Source organism: Phlebotomus papatasi, chromosome 2 (assembly GCF_024763615.1).
Source record: "Phlebotomus papatasi isolate M1 chromosome 2, Ppap_2.1, whole genome shotgun sequence".
Classification (NCBI taxonomy): Eukaryota; Metazoa; Arthropoda; class Insecta; order Diptera; family Psychodidae; genus Phlebotomus; species Phlebotomus papatasi.
In genome coordinates this window covers 29,194,177-29,213,258 of record NC_077223.1, presented here as the reverse complement: position 1 = coordinate 29,213,258, position 19,082 = coordinate 29,194,177, and the positions used below count along the sequence as shown (strand labels likewise).

General features: G+C 36.7%; 2 protein-coding genes across 2 annotated transcripts; one reads left to right on the top strand and one right to left on the bottom strand.

Annotated features, from left to right (window-relative positions):
- Positions 1-3,902: 3,902 nt before the first annotated feature.
- LOC129803389 (excitatory amino acid transporter 3-like) lies at positions 3,903-11,934 on the bottom strand. Its single transcript, XM_055849879.1, has 2 exons — positions 11,335-11,934; positions 3,903-4,958 (listed from the first exon to the last, which is right to left on the bottom strand). The coding sequence occupies exons 1-2, from the start codon at positions 11,788-11,790 to the stop codon at positions 4,008-4,010; spliced, it is 1,407 nt and encodes a 468-aa protein (XP_055705854.1). The 5' UTR covers positions 11,791-11,934; the 3' UTR covers positions 3,903-4,007.
- Positions 11,935-16,580: 4,646 nt separating this feature from the next.
- LOC129803388 (BTB/POZ domain-containing protein 6-B-like) lies at positions 16,581-18,267 on the top strand. The gene is made up of 2 exons (XM_055849877.1): positions 16,581-16,690; positions 16,758-18,267. Exons 1-2 carry the CDS (start codon positions 16,644-16,646, stop codon positions 18,100-18,102), a joined length of 1,392 nt encoding a protein of 463 aa, XP_055705852.1. The 5' UTR covers positions 16,581-16,643; the 3' UTR covers positions 18,103-18,267.
- Positions 18,268-19,082: the final 815 nt, after the last annotated feature.

Genomic DNA, 19,082 nt, shown 5'->3' with positions numbered 1-19,082 from the left:
TTGTGATTAATTTTCTTTCAGGAAAGCAGAATTGAAACAAATGTTTTCATTGTTCTACATTTATTGTTTTTAAATGTAGAAATCAATCACTGGTTTGAACTGGTTTGGAAAATATTAATAAAAACACTCTGGCATTACTGAAAATTGTTTATTCAATTTTCAAAAGGGTTAAAGAAGTCTAGTTCAACTTGACAAAAAATTTGACTTTTGGTAAAAGGTAATTGTTCCTTTAATAATCTGAAATGTTCTTTATGGATTTGTGCAGGAAAAAACCCTGAGGACTGATAGTCGTCGAAAACAATAGAGTTATACGAGTTTCAGACCTAAGGCTTATCCATAAGGCTTAACTTCTCTAATACCTTATCAGTCAAGATTTTTTTTAGAAAAGTTTGATTTAGAAATGGATTATTAAAGTCAAATTACCAATTAGATTTTGAAAAATCAATAAAATCGGTTGGTGTTTAAGATTTTGAGACCCTCGGGAACTGGGCTAAACCTTTAGTCTGAAGACGGTCTTAGGGCCTTGACAGACTTGAGGATTAGCCGAGAGACGGCTTAGCGTAATGATAGAAATAATGGTTAAACGACATTTCTATAATTTTAAACTAAACCGTCTCTCGGCCTTAGTCCTAAGTGTGTCAAGGACCTTATGCCCTAGACACACTTACGACTTATGACGCTTATGACTTACGGCTTAGTGGAAAATTATGGAAATGTAGTTTAATCATTATTTTAAATACAATTACGCTAAGCCGTCTCTCGGCTAATCCTCAGGTCTGTCGGGGCCCTTACCCTAATTCCCATAAAGAATAGAGGTTTATCCTGGTTTAGAGAGCCTAGAATTTTTGAACTACAAAGAGTTTCATTAAAAAAGGGGTGGCAAGTGCCCCAGGCTTTGTGAAATGCTCGAACTCGTGACTTAGATCCTATACTTCAAAAATGCTTTTGCGTCGTTTACCGGGCTTACCGGTTCTTAACCGATTTGAACAGATTCATCCATCACTCAAAAGATCCCACGAAATAGTTTTAAGAGTATAATAATCTTGATTTTTTTTGACAAAAATAACTTATTGGTTCATAGCCGGTTCACAAACAATTTATAAATCACTAAAAAGACTCAAAACATTGACCAAAATTAGGAATAATATTATATTTGATTTTCTGAAAAAAATTTATTTATCGGTAATGAATCGTTTCATACCCGATCTACCATATAGTATGGACAAGGGGCATTACATTTTCCTATGTTTCCCATATGTTTCTAGCGCGCCGAACAAACTTTTGAGTTTATTAGCTGTTTTCTGTCATTGTACAATGAATTAGCAAAAAATACCAATACAAAATAAAAGCCAATTTAATAACGAATAGGCAACCGAAAACCCCAAATTGGCAATCTACGTAGTTTTGATGGTATCTCGTGAAATGTGTACGAAAACAGGATAAAATTACACTAAATCTGGTCGCATTTTTCAGAGCTAATGTCACCCCCTGGGAGGGAATTCTGTAACTCGATGAACGCTTCACTAGTGAACGATTCACTAGTTAAAGGTTCACGGGCTTCTCTTCACGACTGCTAGAAAAGTTATTCTGTAATTTTGCCTGAAGCAGAGAGGGGAAATGTGTTGAAAATTTTATTAAATTTAAGATTTTCATCAATATTTGAACTAAATAATAATGGAAAACACTAGAATTGAGTATTAGAAATGATATGGTCTTGTTTTTCAAGCTGAGTATGGAAAAAATTTTTACTGGCTTCACCGAGTGATAACATCATCTTCACCGAAAACTTGACAAGTGAAAAACATAACCTAAAAGTGATCCCTTCACGTGAAGCTATCGCAGTTACAGAATCTCTTTTGCGATCACTTTAGTGAAGCGTTCACCCATTTTGACAGGTGATCACTTCACAGGGTTACAGAATTCTCCCCCTGGTATGTACCATCTACCATTTACCGTTTCACAACCCACTTATAAATCACTTTTTCTGATAAAAATCGCTTATCGATTCATAACCGATTTTAAACAGTTTAGGCTTATCAGTAATTCCAAGAGCGTTCCAACGAGCCCAAACATAATCCCATTCGCTTGAAAAATACTCTCTTAAGAGCCTTTTTTAACCTTTGACCTGGAAACACCGTTATTAGGAATCATTCAACGAGATTTTCGTATACTAACGAAGTGTCCGCCTGGACAACCTCTTACATATATCCAAAAATGAAAATAAAAATGCACGATGCGTTTTCAAGCGATCCCAAACATGGTTTTGACGAGGAAGGGGGGAGGGGAAATGAGGGACATGTTAACGATCCTTGGATCGTCTTATAGGAGGGCTGCCCCGAACGGTATTCGATTTCAACGGTTCTTGCACGCCTCTGCTGTAGTGACTATATTACGGAAATAAAAATATTATTTTAAGTGGACTAGTCATAAATGATCCAGATAGCGAAGCGCCCGGATTAGCACACTTGACTATAATTGAAAGTACAAATTCAACTATGAAATGGCCGCCTATTCAATTTTTGCACAAAACGTATGAAACACGAAGTGTAAAATACGAAATATTTTAGAATACGAAGTTTCTACAATACGAAATGTGCAATACGAACACGTAAAACATAAAATGCAAAATACTTAGTTTCCGAATTCCAAAAAAATTTAAAAAAAATATATTAAAGAAGGTACTTCAAAGGTTAAACCCAGTTTAGAAATGTCTCTGGATTCCCCGTAGTACGGTACGGGCTTCATGCCTCATGGGGAAGGGAGCTTTATAAAGAGACTCCCCTGACAAAAATAACGTCTAATTAAAGTGTGTCCGGCTCCGCTCTTGGCACAATAAACCCCAAAATAGATACTCCCGTCGATAGACAGGACGTTGATATCAGGCTGCGCAAGTAAACTAGGGTACGCATCTGAAGAAAGGATGTCAAGTCACACCTCACACGCTTCTATGCGGAGTAATATGATCACGGCGACTCGAAACACAAAATATGGGATTTGGAAACTTCGTAATTTTACATTTCGTATTTTACATGTTCGTATTGCACAAATTTTTGGTGCTTTGGGAAGTTATCAGTTAAAAATATATGAAAGACGATATTTTCAAAGACAAAGTGTCCAAAAAACAAAGATTCCAAAGATACACTGGAAAAAAACAAAATGGTGTAAAAAATAAAATGTAAAAAACCTAAAAAACTAAGATTCCTGATCGCGTTTCTTCAACCATAAATCAATAATTGAAAACCACGATGTTCGACTATAAACTTGGACCCGAGGCGCATAGCACTCATGACCTTATCGATTATTATATTGGTTAATATATGCTTGTGTTAAATGTATGCCAGACGAAATGTTCAATTTTTGTACAAAATGCATGAAAGACGAAATGTAAAATACGAAATGGTAAAATACGAAATATCCTAAAAATACGAAGTTTCCGCAATACGAAATGTGCAATACGAAGATTCCATAAACCATGCAGTTGTTAAAGACAGCTGTTAGTCGATGGATTGTCTTACTATCTGCTAGAAAGAACAGCTCAGCATCATAGGCTTCATGAAGGATCAAATAATAAACTCAAATTGATTATCGAGAATATTTAGCTAAATATTTGGCGGTAAAGGATCATGACTTGTATACCCGAGATAAAAGACAGTCTTTTTTCTTAACCTAATTTCTAAGGCTTCTATATTTAGATACAAACGAAAATCAAGCACTTACCCAAATAGACGAATTCTTTATAATTTTCCACAGTTCTACTTTTAGATGTGATTCTTTCATAATCATAACTATTTCTTCCTCGGATTCAAGCATCTGATTGTCTTTTCTCGCCTTTAAAAACATTCCCAATTTCTAAAGTGCTGCATAGACCTGCGACTTAAGCTGACAAGTGACTAAACTCAATCAATAGCCAAATAGATAACTTTATTTAAAAAAAAAAACAATTTTTCTAAAAACTGAAAAATCAAACTATTGAAGGGGCTTATCTCACAATTTTAATGGCCTGTCATTTACAACCTTTCGTGCAATTCCACATTGCTGTCGTTAAACTGCTGACTATCAAGTTGTTTGAGGAACTTTTTGCTATAATTTCCAACAATTCCGACTCCAAAAGAGTCCCCAATGACATTTATCACAGTCCGGAAGCGATCAAGTAGCCAGTCTACAGCTACGATAATACTTACATCTTCTGCCGGAAGGCCTACAACATCTAAAACCATTACCATAGTCACCAATCCAGCCTGTGGTATACTAGCTGCTCCGATACTCGCAGCAGTTGCTGTTAGACTTATGGCCAGGATGTCCACAAAGGACATAGGTACATTGCGAAGCTGAGCAATAAAGATAACTGCTACGGCTTCATAGAGAGCTGTTCCATCCATATTGATCGTAGCTCCAATTGGTATCATAAATCTACTTATACGAGGATCAACTCCATGATTCTCCTCCAGACACTGAAGTGTCACGGGAATTGTAGCTGAACTGGATGAAGTTCCAAAGGCTGTGGCTATAGCTTGACCCATGTGTCGAACAAGAATATACGGGTTCTTTCTTGTAAGGCAGTAGTATATCAGGGGAAGAACTACAAAGCCATGAAAGAGAATTCCGCCCAAGACTGTGCCGAAATAGATGCCAAGACGTAAGAAAACATCCAAATTATCAGATTCAATGAACTTGGCACAGATTAGGAAGAGTACACCGACTGGAGAAAACCAAATAACCCATCGAGTAATCTTCATCATCAGTATGTTCAGTTCTCTAAAGAAATTTGACACAGTTGCTGTTTCTTTTCTCGTTGAACTTAGGGCAATGCCAAAGATAATTGATGCCATTACAAGGCCCAAAATGTTTGTGCTATTGATAAAAATTCCGTGAACTTTCCACAAATTTATGTCCATAAGTGCTTCTGTATCATTCTCAGACGGAGGAATGAGTTCAGTCTGATATTGTTGGAGTGTAGCCTGTAAAAAGAAATCACTGCTTAACTAAATGGTTAACATTGTTACTGCTCGATCGAACTCCTCAGAGAGAGAGCAGTAATAATCTTTAGATTTTTAATCCCCAAAATTTCAAGCTTCCACCCCGCGGGATCCACTTTTTTCCACATATCTTTGTATCTTAGGCGATTTTGAAGAAATGACGACGTTACACTGTTTGTCCGTCCGTCTGTATATTACCATCATCACAGACCAAACGGTTAGCGATAGAGACTTGGTTGGGACCTTCGGGGAACCCCTCATAAGTCAGTTAATGCTTCATTAACATGCCCTAATTTTCTGCCGCATTGCTTGAAAACGCGTCGCACGAGAGTAACTTAAATCATTCCGGCAGTGAACGGAAAAACTTAGACCTTTCTTGATTTTTGCTGTTTTATTCTTCTACAACGTTTGACACAGTTTCTGTGTCAAATACTTGAATTGAATGGTGATTCCAGAGCTCTTGATCAGTGGTCCAGTTCAAGTGCAGTGTAAACATTTCCCACCTGTACGTAATTTTTCCTGGGAATTCGATACCTGATGAAGAGGACAACAATCCTCGAAACACTATAGAAGAATAAAACAGCAAAAAACAAGAAAGGTCTAAGCTTTTCCGTCCACTGCCAGTTATATCACATCAGGCCGAAATTCTCTTAAATCATTCCTAATGGCTCCGGCATACCTTTTAGATCAGGAACATTTCATAAAGTCTAAATTCACATCCCTTTCTTTCTTAAAAGCTTTGCATATGTCTATCCTACTCTTTCGCACTCTTCTTCTTCTTTTGAACATCACACCAAATTAAATTTAGTTCAGTCCAATTTTGAGACCGAAAAAGTGGGACAGACTTATGCAAATCTTTTGAGAAAGAAAGGAACGCGAATTTTGACTTCATGAAATTATACCGAGCTAAAAGGTGTGCCGAAGGCATAATAACGGGTTTTCAAGATCAAAGGTTAAAAATTTTCTACAGAGTGTATTTCCCAACCAAATGGGGTAATGTTTTATCTCGTTAGAAAGGTCTTGGAATTTACTTCAAGTCTGAACCCGTTCTGAAGCGGTAATGAACCAACTATAAACCGATAAGTACTTTTTGCCCGAAAATCAATTCTATTACTCCTAATTTGTTTTGGGCGATCTTTTGAGAGGTTTTTGAATTGGTTCAAATCGGTTATAAACCGGTAAACGGTAAATGATTCGAAAATACATTAAATACAGCATTTAAAGTTAAGGGTTTGACTATATCGTAAAGAATGGGCCACTCATTCCTTCGTTCAAAGTTACTTATTTGCAAGAATCAACCCAAATTACCAGACGGCGCTCAATGCCGTGACCTAGTGAGTTTTCTAGAGGGATGTCTTCGGTTATTGCCAGTGAAAAAGTTAGTCACCCTAATGCCGAAAATAGACACAGGCTGATCCTGGAGAATGCTCTGCTCGAAAAATTTGGCGGTAAAGGATCAACCCAAACTATCATACACTGAGGATTCAGGATCAAGGATTAGCGTTTTTTGCGTAAATTTCTATTAAATCTCCACACTTTGATTGCTGATATATTTCTTAAATGAAATATCAATGGATTTTTCGTACAGGAAATAGCACTCTGACCTTCCCATTACTCCAATCTTAATGCATTTTAAGATTTTGCAACATTTGCGTAACATTACTGTCCATGTTTTTTCACCCAATTGACATTTTGAAAAGCACCTAAAAACACCCAAAGTGAAGTTTTTATTTTCAGCAACGTCGCTGATGTCGCCTAATCCCCGTAATTTCACTAGACCTCATGAATTTAGAAGATCAGCCTGATCCTCCAAATGATGGGCGGATCCGTAAGTGTATCGAAACCAATCCTCATTTTTCGGGCTGATCCCTAAGCCGATCCCTGTGTCTATTTTGAGCTTAAGATGGAAACAATTTTTTGGTTTTTCCCAGAGCTTTCGATCCTGATGGGGATCTTCTTCAGTGGCTGGAAGGGCATTAAAATTATTTATTTGCAACGAATTTCTTTTTTACATTTCATAGAGATCGTTATTGGACAATTTTTAAACTCACTCAACTAAATTGTGTTTCCAACTAAATTGTCCAAAAACGTCCTTTATATAATGTCAAAAAAAAGAAAAGTCGTTCCAAATAAATAATTTTAATGCCCTTCCAGACACTGAAGAAAATCCCCATCAGGAGCTCTGGGCAAAACCAAAAAAAGTGTTTTCATCTTATAGGGTGACTAACCTTTTCACTGGGAATCACCGGAGAATTAGTGAGTTTTCATTCTATCCATATACTTCATGTGAGCAACACATGCGCTATGAAATAATTCGATTGTGTAGATGCCATATATAGTAAGGCCATGTAACTCCGACGATTGCAAAACTCGGATGCCGCGACCGATTTAACTCCGATACATCCACTTAAAATATAATTTATATTTTTATTTCTGTAATTAATTACTGAAGTATCATATTATAACTATTCTACTTTAAGAAAAACCAAAAATTATATTTTTATCGGTTTAATAAGTGGGTAAAAGAAATATTTTTTAAGCTCGGGTCAGCTGGGTTGTGTACTAAAAATTTAATTTCTGAGAAAATTTTGCTGTTGACAGCTCGTCGCTGGAAAAAGTTTAGTGTTTTTTCTATATAATAAAACATTATTTGCAATCAAAATTATTAATAAAAGTTAGTGTAGTTATTGATCTACAAGGTGAGTAAGAGTTTATTGATAATATATTAATAATTCATACAGAAATAAGTGATTTTTGTGAATGTTTACATTTCGATGCATGTCGGATGCGGTGAAAGTCAATGTTTTGGTTCAGAATTTGCATTGTTCAGGACTCTTTTTCTGTTTCAGATGCCAAAGGGAACAAAAGAAAAGACCTATAAGGACAAGCCCGACTCTAAGGAAGGTATTAGGAATGCCTTGCAGTGTGTACGAGATGGTTCTACCATAGCATATGCATCCAAAACATTTAATGTCCCAAGAACAACACTGCACAACAAATTGACCGGCAAATACCCAGAGGAGTGCCCCAATGGCAGGCCAACAATTCTTTCAAAAGAACAGGAAAAAGAACTTGTCAAATGGATCCTGGGATGTGCGGATGGCTGGCATCCCATCGGGAAGGAACAAGTTCTGGACAGCGTTAAACTCATCTGTGAGGTCTACAAAATTCCAAACCATTTTACAGCTGGAAGACCCGGAGACGTTTAGTTCAGGAATTTTCTTAAGCGTCATCCAGAGCTCAGCATGCGCAAGCCAAAATCCTTCTCATTGGAAAGAGCTACTGTTACTGCTGAAGACCTCACGGAATGGTTTCAGAATTGTCTTGGATATTTCACAGAACACAACCTTCTGAGCATTTCACCAGACCGTGTTTTTAATTGCGACGAAAGTGCCTTCTTTTTGACACCGGAAGATGGAAATGTCCTGTCCAGGAGAGGTTCACGTGTAGTTCCATCTCTTAAAAATTCAGGACCGAAGCAATGTATCACAGTACTCTTCATGGTGTCAGCTACTGGCGAACTTGCTCCTCCAATGGCTGTTCATAAAACTGACATTACTCCAAAAATTGCCATTCACAACGCAGAAGGATGGAAAATGGGAACGTCACCACAGAGTGGCTGGATGGATGGGCCACTTTTCTATGCTGGTCTTTATTTCCCGAAAATTGTTTTCCAACATTCAGAGGAGTCCATTATCAATAACCAGCACGATCAGGCCACCGACAATAATCCTTCAAATGATCCAGTCATCCCTGGAAACCAACTCTCTGCAACTTCTGAGACTCAACCGATCTTCGACACACTAAAACAATGCTATTTCTGGCCAGGAGAAATTCCAAAACGTCGTCAGAAGAAGAGGGTCAAAGCCAGCAATGTGAAACACCAGTATATTGTATCTTCCGAGGAAATTATCGCGGAACAGGAGGAAAAATTGAGGCAGGATTTACAAAAAAAGAAAGAAATTGCTGAACGGAAGTTGACCAGAGAGAGGAACAAAAATATAAGGGCAGAAGAAAAGGAGATAAAACTAAAGGAGAAACACATGGTAAAGGAAAAGGCTCAAATGCCAATTGAAGCTGAAAAGAAAAAACGTGGAAGGAAGTCAGCCAAGAAAACCGAGGAAAAATCAAAGAATTGAGTGCAATCTTAAAATAAATAAAAATATATATAATTAAATAATAAATTATTGAAATGAATTGATGGAATAAAACTCTAAAAAAATGTTTTTGAAATAATATCTTCTCATTTTTATGCATTAAACTTTTCCTTAAAATGAGCATCCGAGTTTGATCGAATTCAACGGAGTTACATAAAAGCGTCGCAGTAACATTCTTGCGCATATATTAATATTATCGTAATTTTATTAATTTTCATCAATATTATTGCTAAAATTCTATTTCTATTATGATTCTAAATTAAACAAAGAATAATTCTATTGATTTGGAATGGGGAAAAAATATTTCATCAGTCCAAAAACAAGCATTAAAGTCGCACTCTATGAAAAGTATCCGGATTACCTCTCTTTACTATAGTCTTTAAAGATCCTTTGAGCTTGAGTTTGAATGTGTCATTCAGTGCTAAGTTAGGAATCGTATAAGGTAAAGTACCCTGTAGTCGGCCGGTTTCTCAACTCGGCCAGTGCGACTATTTATTCAATTTACTTAGATTTGTTATAATATGGTCTTACCGATTTAACATTATAAGCTGTATTATATTTTATATAACGTAAATCAGTGTAAATTTCATAGAAGTTGACTATAAAATGTTAATAAATTGGTTAAATAATTCAACTGGCCGAGTTGAGAAACCGGCCGACTAGAGAGTACTTTACCTTACAGGGGGTTGTGTCCTGGGGGTGATGTTCTAGGGGTCATGTACTGGGGATGATCTACTTAGGGTCATGCGCTAGAAGTGATGTGCTTATGATGGTTTTCTGGGGGTCATGTGTTTGGGGTATTATTCTGGAGGTCATGTGCTGGAGAATAAGTGCTAGAGGTCATGTGACTAAGGTCATGTGCCGAAGGTTAAGTTGTGGGGACCATACATTGGGGTATTGTGTTGTATGTTGTGTGCTTGGGGTCATGCACTGGACGTCATTCTCTGGGGATCGTGTGCCGGAGATTATGTGCTAGAGGTCGTGTGCTGAGGTTATATGCTAGATACACGTATGATAAGGGTCGTATTCTGGGGGTTGTATGGTTAGGATCAAGTGCCGGGGGTCGTATGCTGAGGGTTGTTTACTGGTGGTCATGTTCTTGGGATCATGCTGCAGAGATTGTGTGCTAGAGGTCGTGTGCTGAGGGTCATATGCTGGGAGTCGATTCGTGAAGGTCATATGCTTGAGGTCATGTGTTGGATGTCGTGTGCTGGAAATTGGTGCTTGGGGTTTTGAGCTGAAAATTGTGTGTTGGAGGTCGCGTGCTTAACTCTTTCGTCTCTTTTGGGACTGTAGTACCCAAAGAAGCATATGCATATTCTATGAAAAACAATGTTTTTTAATTATTCAGAACTGATAAAAATCCGATTCTTGTGGATGATTACAAACTATAAGGATGTCCAAATGTAAGATATTTTTTGTAGGATCTCAATTAATTCCTGAGCTTAGATATTTTTGATTAAAAATTGTGAAATTGGCTTGCAGCATATGCTGCGGTCCGGAAAGAGTTAAGGGTCGTATACTGAGGGGGCTGAGGGTCATGTCCTGGGGATCGAGTCGGAAAGGTCATGCGCTGGAAATCGTGTGCTGAAGGTCGCGTGCTTAGGGGTTATGTGCTGGAGATTGTCTCGTGGGAGTCATATGTCAGAGATTGTGTGATGATGGTCGTGTTCGGGAGGTCGTGTAATACGGATCAAGTGCTAGGGTTCATGTGCTTAAATCAGTCAATCATACTATGTTAAGACATAAACTCTCAAAACGAGGGGAGTAGTTAATATGGAGGTAAAATTAGATAGGTTAGTTTCAATCTTGCTTGACTTTATAAAACTATCCTATCAATCCTTATAGAAAAATCGAGTAAATATACGTCTTTCCTTCGAATTCGAAGAATAAAAAAAAATCTGTTAAATATACTACCTCTAAGTATGTAGTTAAAATTTCTATCACTTTCTGTCGGTTGATGATTTCGAGTATTCTGTAATTCACGATTCTCGACTTAGATAAACTCTCACTTTTGGCGGCTGAGTAATAAGCAAGCAAATCCTTATCAGTATTCTCATGACATTGAACGAAACTCAGAGGATGTTTCAATGATCGATCAAAAGCTGTAGTTTAAACTGGTTCGAACCGTTTAAACCCCGTTAAAACTCTTTTTAATCATCAAGATGTGTAATTCCCTTTCTTATTGCTTATTAAATGACCTGCACATAATTCGGTGGAAAAAGATTCCGTATTAAATCCATTAATGTATCGGCTGTTGTAACATTGCGGCTGATGACTTCTTCCACTTCACCCTCAACACTATGATTAACACCTGGTTTAATTGTAATCGCAAGGATTACACCAAGAGCAATAGCAAGAATTGTTGTTAAAAGATAGTAAGCAACAGCTAGTCCTCCTATTCTCCCAGACATTGATAGATCCATGCTACTGACTGCTGCTACAAGAGCAGAGATGATCAGTGGGAGAACTAATCCACGTAGCATTTGTAGAAATAGATCACCAATGTATTGCATGTACATGACATTCCTGGAAGTCCATGCACCAGAACTTGTGGCATGGAGGATTATTCCAAGAACAATTCCTGCCACAACACCCGCGACGGTGAGAATCGCCAAAAGATTCTGTTTTACGTAACGCATTGCTTTTTCACCCATTGTTAAAAAATATATATAATTTGAAACGGTTTCGATTTGGATTTATTTTTGATGGAGCACTTCCGAACGACTTTCCCGATGGAACTATATCAATTGACTGAATTATAACTTAGTTCCTCATCATTGTCTGGGACACTTCTGACTAAATACGTGGCGCACCGTAAAATACAATAACACCATGAGCAAATAAAAATACTGAAACACAAAAGAAAGACAACCCTCTCTATCGTATTTGTAAGATTCAGGGCAATAATATGTGGATTTCAATCATAAATATAAAGCAATTAACAAGTGTGTTCAGTACAACATCGTGCAAGAGATACGACTTAATGATATCCAATTCTTCCTTTCGTCTTATCATATTTTACACACTACCTCGTGGTAATTAGTAGAATACAAATAGTGAATGAATACCATCACCAGGAGTTTCATACTGAATGATTCTCTTAGTATATTTGCAAAGTATTTCATTTATTTGAATACATTCAAACAGGCGGTACCTTAAATTTTTTTAAGCATTCAAGACCTTGTAGAAAGTATTTTGGGACTGCTATCATGTCTAACACATATAAAAATTATTGTTTATTGTTTTTGTTAGTAATACTTTATTCATTTCTTTCCAACAATGAAGAAAATTACAGTTCTCTATATGATTCTTTTTATTAATTCGGAATTTCTACTTAACTAAGAAAAAAGACATTTTTTAGTTAGTTCATTCCAGGTCTAATTATTGGAAAAAGGATAATGTTCACGAATTCATGTATTTCGAAAAGTTTTCTCCTTTGAGCAATTACTTTAATACAGTTTACCGATTGTGAGTCAGTTTAAACTGATTTAGAAATCACTCAAAATATCCCCAAAAACGTTAACAGTACAGCAACTAAATTTCAGATAAAAAATATTTATCGGTCCATAACCGATTGGAATTGGAACGAGTTCAGACTTGTCAAAAATTCCAAGACTTTTCCATTATGCCGAAATATGCAATTAGAACACCTTTAAAACCATAGTAAAATTTCAGGTGACCTAATGGGGATTCGAATCCGGGACACTTGCATCATAGACCACTTGACCCCTTGAGTGACCTTAAAAAAACACGCACAGTTAAGATTTTACTAAAAACACTCATAGCCCAAATCTCAAATAGAAATATGCAAAAATTTGAGCTCGATCCCTATATTTAGGGGGCTTGAATATCGACGAAGCAATTGAGGTGGACATTTGACTATGGTTTCATCCACCTTTTCGCTTACCTCTCGATTCCATGTTAAAAACCGCAATTTGATATCCTACTTGATTTTGCGTTATTATCATACTTCTATATCTTCCATGAAGCCGAGAACGGTAGGGGTAAGCGGTCTTCGGACTGTAGCTCGGTTTCCAAAAAACTCAAAATTCCAAACAATACCCAATTTTTTTCAGGATATAATGGATTATTAATCCTTAAATGTCCAATTCTAATGTAAATTTTCCAAAATATCATAATTAATAAGAAATTACAAAAGTTAAGCTGTATTTCTAAAGCCCAAAATAGACACAGAGATTAGCTCGAAAAATGAGGATTCATGTCAATACATTCAGGAATCAGCCCAAAATTTGGAGGATCAGGCTAGGCTGATCTTCTAAATTCGTGAGGTCTAGTATTATGGGAGGCGACAGCAGCGCCAGTGTTGAAAATAAAATGCTTCTCTTATTAGGGTGTTTTGGGTACTTTTCGAACTGTCAATTAAATGAAAAAACATGGAGAGTAATGGTACGCAATGTCGCAAAATCTTAAAATTCATTAAGATAATAATGGGAAGATCAGAGTACTCCTGCCTGTATGAAAAATGCATTGATATTTCATTTAAAAAATATATCACCAATCAAAGTGGGCACATTAAATAGAAATTTACGCAAAAAACGCCAATCCTTGATCATAAACCCTCAGTGTATGATAGTTTGGGCTGATCTTTTTCTGCCAAATTTTTCGAGCTGAGTATTCTCGAGGATCAGCCTGTGTCTAATTTCGGCATAAGCCTTAGGCTCTGAAGCTCGTATTAGGAAACATAACAAAATTATTTGAACAGGAAAGTGCGAGTCAGAGTAAGAAGAAAATATCTATATTAAATTACATGAGCTCAAATCAAAGTGCTTTAAATACGTAAGTTATTTAAGTTATTTAAGTATTTTCCTAAAATATCCTTTTTACTGCTCGAACTCAAATAGAGAACAGTTATAAAATCGTCTCTTTTTTCAACTTGTCACCGTTCTGGAGCTTAAACGGTAAGAGATATCGACTTTCAGTCTTCGATGATCCCTAATAAAAAACAATTTTTCTAGACGTTTTTTTTAAATAAATTTTCTGAAAATGACTTAACTCCAAGGAATTAAACAATTTTCATATTAAAAACCTCTCATTTTCTCTACGTAAATTTTCGCGGCATTTCGAAGAATCCCAAGTGGCACAACCAAATTCACTTCGGCTTTTATTTTAGCTCAGACCTGTGATAGAGCAATGTTATGATTTGTTGTGTGAATTGATAAGGTTTACATACCTTGCTCCCTACCCTCCTTCTGTCCCCTCCAAAACCATGTTTTTTTGTTTTTCTCAAAATTGGCCCAAACTTTTTCAATGTTTTTCGGATATGCTTTAGAGCTAGTCTAGGCGAATATTTTGTCCAAACATACCTATGACCGGAAAATTCGGCATTTTGAATTATTGAAGGTCAAAGGTCAACCACTTTGGAGAGCCCATTTTTCAACCAATTTAGTTAAATTTGGATTTTTTGGAAACGTATTGAAATTTAGAACCCGCTTGCATCGGTCTTCATCCGTAATAAACCGGTTAAGTACCGATTTTTGAATAATTTTACATCCTCTATAAGTAAAATTCCCTAAAAATAATGCTTTTTCGGTTTTTCTCAAAATTAGCCCAAGCTTTTTCAATTATTTTCGGATATGTTTTAGAGCTAGTCTAGGCGAATATTTTGTCTAAACCTATTACCGGAAAATTCGCCATTTTGAATTATTAAAGGTCAAAGGTCAACCACTTTGGAGGGCCCATTTTTCAACCTATTTGGTTAAATTTGGATTTTTTGGAAAACTAATGTAATTTTAAATCCGGCTGTATCAGTCTACATCGGTAAAGTACCGATTTTTTTTATTTTCAAATGTTTTTGTGGTTTATGAATCAACTTGATCTTTAGTAGACCAGTACGCACCAAAAGATTATGCGAAAATCTAATTCACAGTGATCCCTAACTCGTGAGTTCAAGCATTCTGCAAAGCTGGGACGCTTTGCCATCTCTTTTATAGCAAAAATATCCATGTTGGAGGAAGTGTGCTACTTTTGAATTTGGGCAGCTTTAAAATTGAACCTTTTCTCCTATTTTACTGTTTGAACTCTACGGAGAGAGCAGTATATTATAATCCCTCGATTTTTTCAACCCCCTAAATTTTCACCTTACCACGGAGACCACTTTTCTCTACAAATCTTCACGTTTCAGACGATTTCCGAGAAATATCGTCACGCTGTTTGTCCGTCTGTCCGTCCGGCTGTCGCCAGCTCTAGAAGCCAAACGATTAGAAATAGAGACTTGGGACCTTCGGGGGACCCCCCATAAGTCGACCCAAGAATCATTAACTTGCTGCTCATTATCCCCCCATTCGTCCCCTTTCCCATCAAAACCATGTTTTTTGGGATTGCTCGAAAACGTGTCATGTGATTTTTTTTCTTTTTTGGATATGTTTTAGAGATTATGGAGGCGAACATTGCGTCCATATACGAAAATACCGTTGAATCATTCTTAATAACGTTTTTCCAAGGTCAAAGGTTAAAAATACACTTGTGTGGGCATTTATCAAGCAAATGGGCATAATGTTTGGGGTCGTTTGAAAGGTCTTGGAATTTCCGACAAAACTAAACCGGTTCCAATCGGTTTTAAATCGGTAATGAACCGGTTCATAACCGATAAAAAATTTTTATCTGAAAATCAATTCTATTACTTTTAAAACTATTTTGGGGGATCTTTTGAGAGATTTATGAATCGGTTCAAATCGGTTGAGAACCGATAAACGGTAAATGATGCGAAAGTACCTTTGCGGTATAGCATCTAAGTCACGAGTTCAAGCATTTCGCAAGGCCTAGGACGCTTTGCCACCCCTTTTTAAATTAAACAGACCCTTATCGTGATCTAATTTAGCCCCACAAACAAATTGTAAAGCAAAATTACTTTATGCTAAGGCTCAATTACATTTAAACATAGGAGAAAAAAAAACAATTTCAAAGCTGCCCACGCCCTCAAGAGAGAAAAATATTTTAAAAAATGCTTTTAAAGTAAAATTTAAATTTCTTTTTTTATCATTTGCGACACATTACATTCTTTAGGATTGTATAGTGTATGCAGGTGCCCATCAAGCCTAATAAAAAGTGAAGATATATTTCACTTTTCCTTGTAAAAATTTTGCAGATATTGCACCGCGACTTAAACAAATTTCCTCGTAGTTCTTGTATTATTTCGGCGAGCATTATGAAACATGTATTTTTAGATAGCTTTTAATGCACGATTTCGAAATATATCAGACTGATAAGTCAATTCTCTTTAGAAAAAAACTTGCCAATAGTCTTCAGTGCCTCTATACAAAAACGTATGGAAAAATGAAATGTCGAGGTGTATGATTATCTTGGAATTTGTAGAGACGCAGAGAGTCGAGTAATTCTCTTCGTTACTATATTTGAATATAATGCCTGACGCGTTATACATTGAAAAGTAATTCCAGTTCCAATTCCAATCATTTATCGTTTGTTTAGACGGGATTGTGGAATGTTTCTGCGGTGTTTGTGGAAAGTCAGCTGTTGAGTCAATTTTAGGATGCCGGATTATCTTAGTTTGAACACAAACGGATACGCTACTTCCAGGTAAGGCAATACATTTTTATTGTTAAAGGAAAATGCAGCTGATTTCCCTTTAAACATTCTTGTCCAGGATGGAAACTAATTCTACCTCAAGTATTGACACGATGGAGACTTTTTGGAGTGGAAATGAATGTATTGAGGAGAGGCTATCGAAGTTCATTTGCAATGAATTCCTCTCAGATATGATTTTTGTGGTTGGAAAAGAAAAGAAGAGAGTTCCTGGACACAAGTTCATTCTAAATTCATGCAGTTGGCAGTTCTACAATGCATTCAATCTGCTAAAGTTGGACAAAGATGAACTTTCGGTTGAGGATGTGTCTTATGAGTCATTTCTAGGATTTCTCAGTTATTGCTACACGGGAAAGGTAGTTTTGGGTAATGGGAATGCATTTGACATTTACAAATTGGCTCAGAGATTCCAAATTGATCATCTTCTGGGTCTCTGTGAGGATTGTATCTTTACCAGTGTCTCAAAGAATACGTGCATGGAGTTGTACAGCAAAAGTACATTTCTGGAGGAAGATTCAGATCTTAAAATAAAGATCTTAAATACCATTGAGGAAAATTTTTCCTACCTCATACAAGATTGGTCAGTAATGAAAATCTTTGTGGATCTTCCATTGGCATTACTGAGAGAAATTGTTGCTTTGGAGCATTTGCAGTCAGATGAAATGGAATTGTTTGATGCCCTGATGAAATGGGCAACTCAGGCCTGCTACAAAATTAAGATTTTGCCATCAGCTAAGAATCTTCGGAAGATTCTCTGTGATGTCTTCTACAAGATTCGCTTCCCAGCCATGAAAATGGAATGGTTTGTGGAGATTCTGGCGAAATATCCAGAAATGCTGACACCACACGAAATTTCCAATATTTCCCATGCCATCAGGGGTGATGTTAAGGTCTGCTCGAAGTTCAATCACAATCCCAGAAGGAATAACTTTCCAATGTTGAGGAATTCAATGAAGCTGGAAATTACGGAAGGAACTCTTGTGCCATGCTACCTCAATACATTGCAAATGATGAATATTTCCACATCAGCAATGTCCATTAAATTCAGGGGTGATAAATCCAAAGTTTTGCTTGGATATGGCTTCATTGCCCAAAAGGGCCACAAACTGAATATCATATCGTGCAAAATCAAGCAAGAAAATTCTTTTGGACATGAAAATTTAACGACTTCCTTTGGGACGCGCTACAAATTAAGCTGGGACTATGACTTGATAATTGTCCGCTTCGGACGTAAGCAGAGCGTGATGAATAAGACCAACAATTGGTACGAGCTTTGCTGCACATTCGACAAAAATGTTGCCCATTTGAGTTCAGAATCTCTCTCGTCATTTGGCGAAGTGAAGATCAATGAAATTTACGTTAGAACTGGACAATACGCTATAATTCCTTACTTGGTTTTTGAATAATCCTGTTTAAACTTTATTTATCAAAAAGGATAAAAAAAAAGATTATGTCCTCTAAACACTAAAAATTAACTGTTATTACCAAATTTATTATGTTTCTTAATATCTGAAAAATGAATAAAAAAAATGGAGTAAGAATTTTCTGTTATTAAAGATTTTTTTCTAATACATTGGTTTTGTTAATTACTTTGAAGACGAAAAATCACCTTGTCTGTTGGTACATAACGAAAAATGCCATCTTCAACATTATTTAATCTTATCGATACACTTTATTTGGTATTACAATGTGCCCCGGATTGGAAGAAAGAATCTGCTGACCGTAGATCGCCTACACTAAGAAAATTTTCACGCATTCCGAATTGCAAGCACCCCGAGTTGTACGCATTTCGAGGTCACCTCTAAAGAATCTCAGCTACCATAAGCTTATCTGGGCTTATCACTGGTCATTTTATATTTTAAAAAGTCTGAGTGGGGAAGACCAACAAAAGAAAAAAAAAAGTTCATTGAAATCGGTTAATAAATATAAGTGATAGAGTCCGGTCCATATGGGTATAGTAAGGGTCGGGGTACAGTGGGTTGGGGTAGAGACGGATGGGACCCATTATTAGAAAGATCGTGCTCTCAGATACAATATAGGCTAAAATTTTATCGAAATCATATCATAACCACCAAAAATGCAGTCAGGTCAAGACATTTTTGATTATAGCTCGCGTCAGGGAACATCAAGGGAGGAGTGCGACCCACCGTTGGAAAGGCCTCGACCCCAGCTACAACATATTAAAATTTAAAGAAAAAGCATCGTCTAGTTTTCGAAATATTCGAAATCGATTAATCGAAAATCGATTTTTCGATTAATCGGACCTTCGATTAAATCGGGTAAAATTGGGGTGTCACAAGGGTTGTAGTGCTCGACGAGAGCTTTCCAAAACACCAATTTTTTTTGCATTCCGATAATTAGAACCGGAGATATGACCATTCAAAAA